General features: G+C 37.8%; 1 protein-coding gene across 1 annotated transcript in view; it reads left to right on the top strand.

The window, feature by feature from the left end:
* Positions 1-12,131, top strand: part of TRAPPC10 (trafficking protein particle complex subunit 10) — a 37,543-nt gene that overhangs the window by 5,839 nt on the left and 19,573 nt on the right. The window contains exons 2-8 of the mRNA XM_002189925.7: positions 3,637-3,718; positions 4,392-4,527; positions 5,555-5,751; positions 7,062-7,257; positions 8,382-8,493; positions 9,495-9,742; positions 11,554-11,700. Coding sequence (XP_002189961.6) covers positions 3,637-3,718; positions 4,392-4,527; positions 5,555-5,751; positions 7,062-7,257; positions 8,382-8,493; positions 9,495-9,742; positions 11,554-11,700 — 1,118 coding nt within the window. The remainder of the gene's footprint in view (positions 1-3,636; positions 3,719-4,391; positions 4,528-5,554; positions 5,752-7,061; positions 7,258-8,381; positions 8,494-9,494; positions 9,743-11,553; positions 11,701-12,131) is intronic.

The raw sequence follows: 12,131 nt of genomic DNA, 5'->3' as shown, positions 1-12,131 counted from the left end.
TCAGGCTGAACAAGCCCCTCTCTCAGCCCCTCTCCATAGCAGAGGTGCCCCAGCACTCTGAGTATCTTCTGTCCCTCTTCTGCTCCCACTCCAACTGGTTTGTCACTGTCCTGCTGGGGACCTCAGGGCTGGAGGCAGCTCTGCAGGTTGGGGTCTCACCTGAGTGGGACGGAGGGGCAGAATTCCCCCCCCCCCGCTGCTGCCCACGGTGCTTTGGATGGAGCCCAGGACACTTTTGGCTTTCTGGGCTGTGAGTGCACATGGCCTGGCCATGTTTGAGCTCCTCCTCAGCCAACACCCCCAATTCCCTCTCCTCAGGGCTGCTCCTGATCCATTCTCCGCCCACAACTCCTGAAGTGTTCAGATAAGTGGCAAAGGCCCTACCCTTTGAACTCTGTCACGTAGGAAGAAAGGAAACAGGTGCTTTGTCTTCTCTTTCTCCTGGGGTGTTTCTTTTTAATGTATATCACTTGAACATTACTGCTTTCAGTTATTGTGTGTTATCACTTCATGTGCTGAAGCACCCTGTATTTAGTGTGGTATCACTGAAAGAGTTACTATTTTCTTTCTGTTAACTTCCAGGTCAATTCAGACATTAATTCAGACATACATGGTTTAAAAGCTGAGGTAGGTCTTCCAGGAGGTTATCAGACTCTAACGTTACTCCCTTGTTATCATCTCTATGGGATATTTTGCTCTTATTTGCCTGTAGGTTCTGAAAGATGAAATCCCTTCTCTAGAAGGCTTCTTGATTTTAATTATGATAGGATTCCAGAATTACTTTTCCTTCCCATATATGCACATCCTTCCTTGTCCCTTTCAGTTGTTTCTGATAATCATTTACACTCTGGCCCCATTATTGACAGCCGTAGAATGGTTTTGCTTGGGTCTTAGTGTTGAGACCAATCCACCGGAATGAATTTGCTGTGATATGGTTGTGTCATCATCTCTTTTGTTTTTTTTTTCTTTTTCCAATACATCTCAAACAAAACAACCTCCTCATCAACTTGCAAAAAATGACAAAAAGTCCTACAACTAAATATTTGAAGCAATTCTCAGGCTTTTGTGCAGACTCTTTGGGTTTGCTCTAAGTTTGAATTCCAGGGTTACTTGGGGTTTTGGAATATTTAATTCTAAATTCATAGAATTCAGTCAAATACAAGCAAAAATTCCTGTAGTGGTGTTGTTTGTATTTTCTCCTTTACTTCTTATTTTCCATTTTTTTCCCTTTTTTGTTTTTTAACATTTTGGAAAGTAGATCATAGATATACCAACTACTGAGACATCAGAGGCATATATATAGAGAAAGAATGAGACTTCTGCCATGCTTGAGGTCTCTTGAGCCATAGGAATCTTGTTCAAGACCACTCCAGAAATAGTGATTTATTTGGGACTTTCTGTTCTTTGTGCAGGTTGTGCTCTTTTCTGCATGCTGTGAAGTGCTCCCCTCCCTCCCTGCATCCCAGTAGCACCCAGTTCACAATTTATTGTGCATCTTGCCAGTCTGACAGCTCTAACAATTCCTTGCTATACTCACTGGTATCAGTGCTGCTCCTGTGTCAGTGCTGTGCTGGTGTTGCCTGCTGATAACTTCATTTTAATGTTCTTGGCTTGATCAGCTCAAACATGCTGATTACAGCAGATACTGGGTCCAGTTGAGCAGAACATGAAATGTTGCAGCCCTTTGGGTGTTGGAAATACGTGGAAGCATCTTTGGTCTGTGTTCAAAGACAACCAATGTATTTCACATTGAAGGTCTGTTCTTACTTTTCTTCTAATGCTAGAGGGCTGTGTTACCTTGATCATAAAACACATTCTTATGTATTTGATATGCCCTCAAAACCAATGCAGGGGAAAAAGCTGACTGGTTTTGAAATGAATATACTCGTTTTAAGCTGATAATGTGATGTGTCTATGTGAATAGCAGGGTGCTTACACATTATCCTTTAGTTCCCCTGTATTCAATAGCAGTCCTTTTTACTTAAGATGTTGAATTTTGGAATAGTTTTGTGTCATACATTGAATTTTTCTGTGCAATGTAGAAAAAATACTTTGCTATGCTCCAGAGATAAAATATGTGGCTTGTTCTTTCCAGCAGGTTTGGAGCTCACAGGCTCTCATTTTGATGTGGTCATCGTGCTGCTGCTAAGTCACTAAGCTGTGTTTCACTCTCTGTGGGCAGTAATGAGTTGCAAATCAATAGACTGTTCTCGGCTTGGCTCACAGAGGTGTAGCTTGGTATAAAACAGCATTAATACTATGACTAACACTTGTTTCAGTATTCATTCAGGGCATTTGTTTGTGGTCTTAAATAGCATGTGATATGGTACACTTAATTCAGATGGGATGAAGGTGAAGGATCAGTCATTAGGTACTTTTCTGGAGAAAGAGGGGTAAAGTACTACTTGTTTTTGTTTTGTTTTTTAGCTATTTTATGAAATTGCGTTGTTGAATAATAGCTAATGTGGTCAGGCATCAGAAGAGCTGGTTTTGCTTTTCTTGCATTTAATCAGACTTTTAAACTTTAATTTTTTAATATACTTCATTGTGTGGTGATAGAATTGTGTTAGTGCTGGTAATCAAAGTACTACGTGTGAGAATAATACATATGAGAAAATTGGGGAAAGGAGAGTGGACTAGAAAAGGATTTCTAAGATGAATTAGAGAATGCTAAAGGAAGGTGGGGGCAATGCTTGGCTTTGTGCCTGGATATGAGATTGGGGGGTGGGAGTTAGAAGAAAGGATGTCAGGTACTTCTTCAGCTGCAGTTTCCAGTTCCACAGGAAGATGAGAAGATCTTCCTGTTCTGGTGTGCAGAATGATTGTGAAAAGGAAAACCACCAGGAAATAGCAGAATTGCCTGTAAGGCTGTTAAAATATTAATTAATGTCTTGTCCTTGTCATATCCTCCCTAAGAACCTAAGAGAATTTAAGAATTATTGTTGAAAGGTTACTGATAGTACATTTTTTTCATGTGGTAGACACTACATTTTGTTCTGGCTTGTATATAAGTAGCTCCTGCAGTGGTGTTGTATTTAATGTAGTTGTCTGGGACCTGCACTGTGTTAACAGACCTCATATTTCTGAAGAACAGCGTGGTAGTCAGGGAGGTGTTTTGTATTAACAACGGTCCCAGAAAATGAGGAGAGAGGAATCATATCCAGTCAAACATAGAACATGTGCTAAACCAGATTTTCTCAGCATAGGCCCAGCTACAGAATGATGGGAACCACTCTCTACCCAGTCTTCTGTTTTGGGAAGTCTAAATTCTGGAATATTTTTGAATATACTTTTTTTTTTTTTTTTTTTTTTTTTTTTTTTAAACCAATGACTCCAGCTATGGAACTGCTTGTTTTGTTTTTGGAGCTGGACCAGCTTTATGATACTCTCTTTGGTGTATGGATTATGTAGCTCTGTTGAAAATCACAGTAGGAAGTTTGTAACAGTGTCTGCTTAAAAGTGTTGTATTAGGTCTTGAGAGTGATTTAAAAAACTCTAATTCAGTGCTGGACTCCAGTTTCCACGTAGCAGAGAAAATTAAATGTTCTTAATAACAGCAGACCATTAGTAGAATAGCATATTAATATACATTCTATAATTTGCACATGCTAATATATTAATACCTTTCATTTTCAGGTGCTGGAGATCAGAATTTATTTACTTCCTTGTATCCTACACTTTCTCAGCAGCTTCCTAGAGAGCCCATGGAATGGAGGAGGTAAACTTACATTTTATTCTGTGATTCTGTTTCCGTGTCTGATTTTGACCTGGGTAAATGTGTATTTGTTGTGTTCTGAGGAGCTCTTACCATAAATTGAGTTGAATAGAGCAACTGACTCGAAGAAATTGGAGAAATTAGATAATCAAAGTGAATGTTGTGCACTTCAGGATGATCTCTTCAATCCTTCAACTTGTCTAAAGAAAAATTATAGTAATGCTGTGTTTCCCTTCCTGATTTTGTGGTCTGTGGGTTTGTCTTGGTGTGCTTTGATGTAATTTGACATATGTTTTCTGAAAGTGGTATGCTTTATTCTCAATGAGGATATAGGTAGAACTCACATGGAATTTGATGTATTTCCCTTCAGAAATACATTTAATGTATTTGAATGTTTTGTGACTGGAAAAAATTCTGGGGGAATTCTCTTATTTGGTATTTTCTACTTGTCCTAGAGAAAATCCTATACTGAAAGAAAGCTGAAGAGCTTCTAGCTGCTGTTCTTCAAAAAGGAGCTTTTATGTCATTTCAAGCAATACCACATTTTAGTTTACTTTATACCAGCTGCAGTGAGTGTAGTTTTCCAGGGCCAGAGTATTTCAGTTTATTTCTCTTCCCCACAAGACATGTTCATTTTTCTATTCTGTCCGCTAATTTCAGTTTTTAAACTCTGTAGGTCTTATGGCCGTGCTCCGAAGATGATTCACCTGGAATCCAACTTTGTTCAGTTTAAAGAGGAGCTACTACCCAAAGAGGGGAATAAAGCCCTTTTGACTTTTCCCTTCCTTCATATTTATTGGACAGAATGTTGTGTAAGTACTTGGAAAAACTCAGATTTAAAAATTAAATTGTTCACCATAAGCATGAAAAGCAAATGAAAATAACAGACAGCACAAGCAGAAAGTCAAAACAATTAAGTCTGGGTTGCATAAGCATGCATACCTGATATATTGCTGGAAACAAAACTCAGCTTGAGCACTTCTGGCCACATGCAGTATCTGTTTGTAATGTTACTTGACAGTAAGAGGACAGGCACTTTCTTTGTAAGACAGAAATGTGGCCAGGGTAGGTCAGTTATGATCTGTTGGTGCACTGACACCTAAAGATAGTTTTTTTTTCCTTTAGTTCCATCTTCTGTGTGTGTCAGGTACTAGTGGATGTCAGCAATGTAACTGGGCAAGATTTGGAATGTCTTAATCCTGTTTGTCTGCAGTTCACTGCCTTTTGGTTTGCCTCTGTTGTGAATGAATTATCCACTTGAAGGACACAGGTGACATCTGATCTGTGACCAGTCAACAAGAATCCAGAACAGCCACAAGAATTATCTGTATTTATCTGTATAACACCAACCCAGAAGCAAAATAATTACAAACAATTCTTCTGCTTTTTAATTTTTTTTAATGGAAAAGCTTTTTTTTAATGGAAAAGCTTTTAAACAGGTTGAGATGTGAGCAGTGCAGAAGGTGGAAATATCACACTTCTGTTACTATGTGAGAAAAAACAGTTCAGCTTTGTAATTTCAAACATGTTCTTATTGTAAAGCTCCAGAAAATGGAAAATAAAGAGCTTAAATGTTGTTTAAAAATTGCAGTCATCTAAAGAATAATAATGTACCAAATACTATATCTGCTGTTAACCAAAATATTGGAAATAAATTCAATTAAAAGACTAGAATTTTACTATGTTTTACCTTATTTGATTTTTTTTCACTAAGTGAACTTACTGTCACTAATCCCATTTGATAGGTCTTTCTGTTTGCCTTCTTTTGGAACAAAACTTGCCTTTTGAAATTGTTCAGAATGTCTGTTTGGTTTGATGATTCACCACTTCTCATCCCAGGACACGGAAGTGTACAAAACCACAGTCAAGGATGACATCACCAAGTGGCAGAACGTTCTCAAAGCTCACAGCTCAGTGGACTGGCTGATTGTGGTGGTTGAGAGTGATGCCAAGAAAAAGAACAAAACCAATATCCTTCCCCGAACCTCTATAGTAGATAAAATAAGGAATGACTTCTGTAACAAGCAAAGTGACAGGTGGGAGTTCTTGTGCTTGCAGACATTTTCATTCTTTGACCAATGTGCTGATTTATAAACTCATCTCCATATGCAAGATATTCCTTACTCATTTAAAATCTTCCCTTGCTGTCCAGCGTTCAGACTGGTGGCTCTGTAAGATCTGTGCTTTGAAGAAGGCTGGCACAAAGAATAAAGGGATGAATTTTATTTTCAGTTTTCCTGGGTTTGTGGCAGCTTTGAAATGTGTGTCAAATAGATTTCAAGTATCTCCTCCTGGCTTAGAGAGGTTTAAGAGGAACAGTGTGATGTTAATCAGCTTTTAGACCTTCAGGGTTTCTTGTTTGCTTAGCTGCTTGCAAAAGTCTTACCGGAGTTGCAGGTAGTGGGAGTGAGGTGAGTATGAATAGGGAATATGAAGCCAATAGGGCTTATTTTTTGCCATTGTACTTTCTGCTGTTCACTTAGTCACCATTCCAGTCTGAGATAATTGACATAAGGCCAGTTTCTTCAGGTGTTCTTATTCTAAGGAAATAGTAATGAATGTATAAAACTGTTCTTGCTTTCATTAAAGCCAACAAAATAGGATTTTCGAATCAGAAATAGTGTTTTACCTGGATGAGAGATTTTCCTGTCTTTAGAGATATCATTAGGTTTTTGGATGTTAATTGTGATCAAAAAACTGAGGAAGGAAGATGCTATGAAAAGTCAATTTATTTGTAAATTAATGGGATCTATTTATTTTCTGAGAAAAGCAGAGGAAGTTTTAACATATAGCATGTGTAAAACCAGACTGAGATATTTCAAGAGTCTATTATGGATGATTATTTTAAGTGAGTTAGGAAAGGCTGACTATATGTGATCAAATAGATCCTGGTTTTGTATAATCTTTACCAGGAGTATCTATATTTGCTGTTCTGCTGGTTTGTATTGCTAGGCAGACTTTTCTTTTCTAGGTTAGCTACAGCATTACTTATATTTAAGAAGTTAGAATAATATACTCATTATTTGCTTAAAAAAATAAAAGCTTTAGAGTATTCAATCTGGGTAAAATACTTAACCCTTCTCATAAGCTATATCACATGACAAAGTTTTTTAAAAGCTACCAAGCCCCAGCCAAAAAAAACCCCACCAAAATCAAAAGCCCCAACATAGCTGCCTCCAAACAAACATAACCCTCATCTAGTTTTTTTTTCCTCTGATTAATGTGGAATGAAAAACTAAATATTGTTCATTCTGAATTTGTCGTGAATGCACAGTATTCAGCTGGGCATTTATATATGAATTATGTGTTTTCTTCCTCAAATAGAGTTTTATCAATCTCTTTACAGATGTGTGGTACTTTCTGACCCTTTGAAAGACTCTTCCCGTTCTCAGGAATCTTGGAATGCCTTCCTGACCAAACTCAGGACATTGCTTCTCATGTCCTTTACCAAAAACTTAGGCAAGTTTGAAGATGACATGAGAACTCTGAGAGAGAAAAGGACTGAGCCAGGATGGAGCTTCTGCGAGTATTTCATGGTCCAGGTAAATGTCACTTGATTAGGAGTCTCTTGATACTGAAGAAAATACTTTAGTCTTAGTTTTAAAAATGCTGCTTTTTTGTTGTGGTTGGATTTCTGGTACTTTTAATGTTCTGATCATTCTTTGAGGGTTGTGGCAGGAGTTATGGAGACTGATTTAAAAGCAGCATTATTGGATCCCGTTTGCAGCAGGTTTGAGTTACCTTTTAATACGGATAATGCAGTAATACAGCTTCCTGCTGTTAAAAAAGCAGAATCTCTTCAGGCTTGTCAAAATTTTATGAACCTCAATTGAAGCAAACAAATTGCATCTAAAAAGTGTTTTAGTAGTTGATCTTGAATTTGGGGTTAATGTCCTGTTACTGTGCATACACACTCAAACTTGCAATTGGTATTTAACATGAATGCTGCTGTTTTCTTTGTTTAGATTGTTATCAGTATTTATGGAGGTGATGTTTAGAATAGTGTCTATTTTGAAGTAATCCATGTAGAGAGTGCTATGAATTCTATATTTTTAATGTAGTTGTAAATACAATTTTGTTTTAGCTGGTTTAGAGAAAAGCAAGAACCTCTTGTTTTATAAAATTAAAGATCTTGATTCCTTTGGAATTTTCTGGTCCTGTACAATGCTGATGTCTACTCCACGGCATCCTCATGTCTCCTTTGACTGCATGTGCTATCTTTTGCATAGGATATATCTTATTTTGAGGCCTTTTCTACTTAGCAGTTTGTGTACAAAAAATCCTTTTATGATGCACTGCAATTGATGCCTTCACGTTGTAAACTGAGGGGAAATCATCAGTGCTATTATGGGAGATGAGTCTTCAGCATTTATTAATTTACTTATTTAAATGCAGACTTTTAATAGATCTATGAGCAATACCTTGTAGTGAATCAGGATCTGGATACACATCAGAATTTACTGGCAGAGCTGTATGATTTAATCTTCTTTTGTGGACCTCCTTGTGTTGGGAAGAAATCTGCTTCAATGGCACGTTTTTCTAGATGTGTGAAATGAAAATTAGCAAAAGTAGTTCCTGGAGCTCTGTGGATAGATGAGGACAGGCTGTAATACCAGACATAAATAATGTCAGTAACATGTTCCTTGTATTGCTTGTGTGCCAAAAGGAAGAGCTGGCCTTTGTCTTTGAGATGCTGCAGCAGTTTGAGGATGCCCTGGTGCAGTATGATGAGCTGGATGCCTTGTTCTCTCAGTATGTTGTCAACTTTGGGGCTGGTGGTAAGTGTCTGAAAATATGAAATAAATGTTGATTGCATGGATTCCTTCGCTGTGCTGAGCAGCCCTGTGCTTTGGGCAGTCACAGGGAGGCTGCACCAGGCAGTTTATGCTCTTGTTTTATGCTGTGTGTGAACACAAATGTCCATAAATTACAGTCTTAACAAAATTTTGTTTCCTGTCTGTGGTGCTTGGAAGCAATTTTTAATGAAAACCTGTGTTTTGCTCTAATGGGATGATTGCTACAACCAGAGTCCTGAACTATGACATGACACAAGTATTGATCTGGCTGAGATACAGCTGCTGTTTTTACAGCTCACTGCTAGGTTTTTCAGTAAAGAGCTTCCTGGAAAAGTGCATTCAGTGTTGCCTCAAATTACACAAGATGTTTGGTAATCACTGCAAAACTTAATAGAAATAGGTGCTTAATCTGCACTACAGAAGATTTAACTTCATTTTCGAGAAAAATTACTGTGCAAGAAGTATAAAATAGCTTTAAACTGTTTTAATGAGCTAAAGCACATGCTGTTATATAACAGCTTTAATCAGATATGTTTTATGAATCTGGTGAAAATACAGTGCAGGAGTAATTGCAGTGAAATAGATTTGTGCTGACTGAAGCCAATGCAATATCTAAAGTGGGGGCACATCCATTCATGATGGCTGAATGAGAAATATTTAAACAGATAAAGCTTGTTCGTTTTGAACTTCAGGTAGGCTTAATTGCTAATAAATAAATTAGAAGCCGATTGCTACTATACTGATAACAAACATACAATGAAGACAAAATGCTTATGGGAAATGAATGTGAAATTAAGTTATCTTACCTTGCTTTGGACGTTTTGGTGGGTTTTTGGTTTGCTTTTTGAAGTTAAGCATTAAGTCATTTATCCATGTAATAAACTTGGGAAGGACTAAGGCAGCTTGCAGCCTCTGGAGGGAGGATGAAGAGGCTTTCCTAGAAAGCAGTGGTTGATTCTTGGATATTAACTTTGTTTACTTAGATGGTGCAAACTGGCTGACCTTTTTTTGCCAGCCAGTGAGGAGCTGGAATGGTTTAATTCTGCGGAAGCCAATAGACATGGAGAAGAGAGAGCTGATTCAGAACCAAGAGGCGACGCTGCTGGACCTGCGCAGTTACCTGTTCTCCCGGCAGTGCACCTTGCTGATCTTCCTGCAGAGGCCATGGGAGGTTTCCCAGCGAGCCCTGGAGCTTCTTCACAACTGTGTGCAGGAGCTCAAGCTGTTGGAAGTGAGTCAGTGTCATCTGTTCCATTGCGTGAAGTATTTCATCCAGTGGTGATCTAATGAGATCTTTCAAGTTTAGCTGTTGGTGACCAGCATTCAATAAGGGCTGGCTGGGAGTTATCAAAGTGATGCTGTAATAACAATTGTGCTGCAGTTGATTGTGTCATCATGAGGATGTCTTTGGCAAGAAATTTAGAGACATCACATGTGGGAACCAAATACGTTTGTTAAAGTGTTTTAGTCTTCTTTCCAGTTCTTCTAACTGGAAAGTTATCCTCTAGAATTTGTCTGCTTCTTTTATGGATTTATTACCAATCTGTTGAACTGTAGCTCCCATAATTTAAATCTATAGCAGTGTTGTATTGAAGGAAATAAGGCAGAGTGGTTATTATGCTGTTATGCAGGCTAATCCTCTGTAACAAAAAGAAGAGATTATTTCTGAATATCCCTTTGTGGCTTACCCATGTCATCATCCCATGGGTGCTCTGTTAGTTTTATCTGTGCCATTATAACAGCAGCTGCTAACTTTTGCTGTCTGACATTGTGGTAGTAAGTTCCATCTGTTCATCTGCATTTAAAAACTGCAAATCTGCTTCAGATGCTTTGCTGACACCTTCATGTGTTCTCAAACTAACGTGTAATTCCCACAGATAGTATTATTTGTGTGTATTTTATGGTTTGTTTGTTTGGTTTTTTTTTTATTTCCAAAGTGTAGCCTTCTAGATCTCTGAAGGCACTTCCTACAGTTCCCCTTTTGCTGCATCCCAAGTCTGTCCTGTGCCCCCAGTATTTCAGTATTTGGAGTTTTCCTCTGCACTGTCTCTAATTCTGATGTTCCTGTCTTGCTGTGCTAATCCAAACTGAATGCAGTGTTCTTACTGCGAGGCAGTGACACTTAATTGTGCATAGCTTGTACTTATCCCTGTTGTGATCCTTTTTCTTAATGCAGACAAACCTCTTAACGTGGCTTGTCACCACTGAACACACAGTAGAAAGCTAAACTACTCTCTTCTTTGGATCTGTGTATTCCTGAAAATTCTTTCAGAATTGAGATCTTTATTATTTCTTCAAGTTCATTGTGCTCATACTTTCGACTTTCCTATCCCATTAGTCACTTGGTTTATTATGGGTTTTAGGACTTTTATAGTCTTTTGCAAAGGAACATATTTGCACGGGTTATGAGCAGGATTTTGAAACACCATTATTGTGTCTATATTCCATGTCTTTAGTTATGGTCATCTTTATCTTAATTCTTGAAAATATTTTAGTATCAGACTCTCTTGTCTTTCTCTTTCTCTTTTTGTGTTCTTTTGTTATCATCTCCATTTTATAAATAATTGTCCATGACAGATGTCTTATCCTTCAATGAATAAGCTTATTTTTGTGAAGGAATCTTACAGAATAATTTTTTTTTTCTAGGTTTTTAAAACTTCTTTATACTTTTAATTTCAGACTCAGTTAGAACTGATGTCTCCTTAGAGAAGTAGCAGTAAAGTAGTAGTCTACTTACAGAAAATTTTCTTAATTCTGTATTCCTTAAGCTGAGTTTTCAGACTTCTGGAATTTTCCCAAGACCTATTAGTCTTCTTTCTCTTGCATCTTGATGAGTGTATCAAATCTAGTTAATATGTTTCATGAACTAATATATATAAATTATTCAGGAGGCAGCAAGAGTTGAGCTGTGCTTTTTGTATTCTGAGAGTAAATTCTTCCAAGAGATTTTGCTGTGCTGTATCAAGAGAAGTACTTTTGCTGAAGTATTTTCTCATCTGGTGATGGTTTATTTCCCAGTTAATTTTATCTCTTCATCTCCAGGTCTCAGTTCCTCCTGGAGCTTTGGATTGCTGGGTGTTTTTGAGTTGCTTGGAAGTCTTACAGAGAATAGAAGGCTGCTGTGATAGGGCTCAAATAGATGCAAATGTTTCCCACACAGTTGGCCTGTGGAGCTATGCCACAGAGAAGGTGAGTGAAGGATGTGTTGAAGTGGTGGTATTATAGTGTTGAAACAGAATATTTGTTTCCCTGGAACAGATTTTGTCCTTTTTATTGTGGAATTTAATACTGGGTTCTGTACATTTTGTTGAGTCTAGTCTAGATGAGACATCCATGTTTCAAGTTCCACTTACTCTATTCCAATGAAAGAGGTGATGTTTGAGCTTGCTGCTGCTTTCCACTGCTGAAAAACACTTTAGAAAGAAGGTAAACTCCAGAAACTGTTGAAATAGTCTGCTGTGGTGTCTGTGGATGTTTTTGAAGACCAACATCTTTTGAAGACTCACCCTTTTGTTTGCATAGCCTGTAGAATATTTGCTCTTTATTTTAATTATAGTTTGCTCATGTTTTAGTAGACTTCATAATCCTCTAATTGAGCCCTTGAGGTCCTTGTTTTATTA

The sequence above is a fragment of the Taeniopygia guttata genome, chromosome 1, assembly GCF_048771995.1.
Source record: "Taeniopygia guttata chromosome 1, bTaeGut7.mat, whole genome shotgun sequence".
Classification (NCBI taxonomy): domain Eukaryota; kingdom Metazoa; phylum Chordata; class Aves; order Passeriformes; family Estrildidae; genus Taeniopygia; species Taeniopygia guttata.
This window is presented reverse-complemented; position numbering and strand designations above follow the sequence as displayed.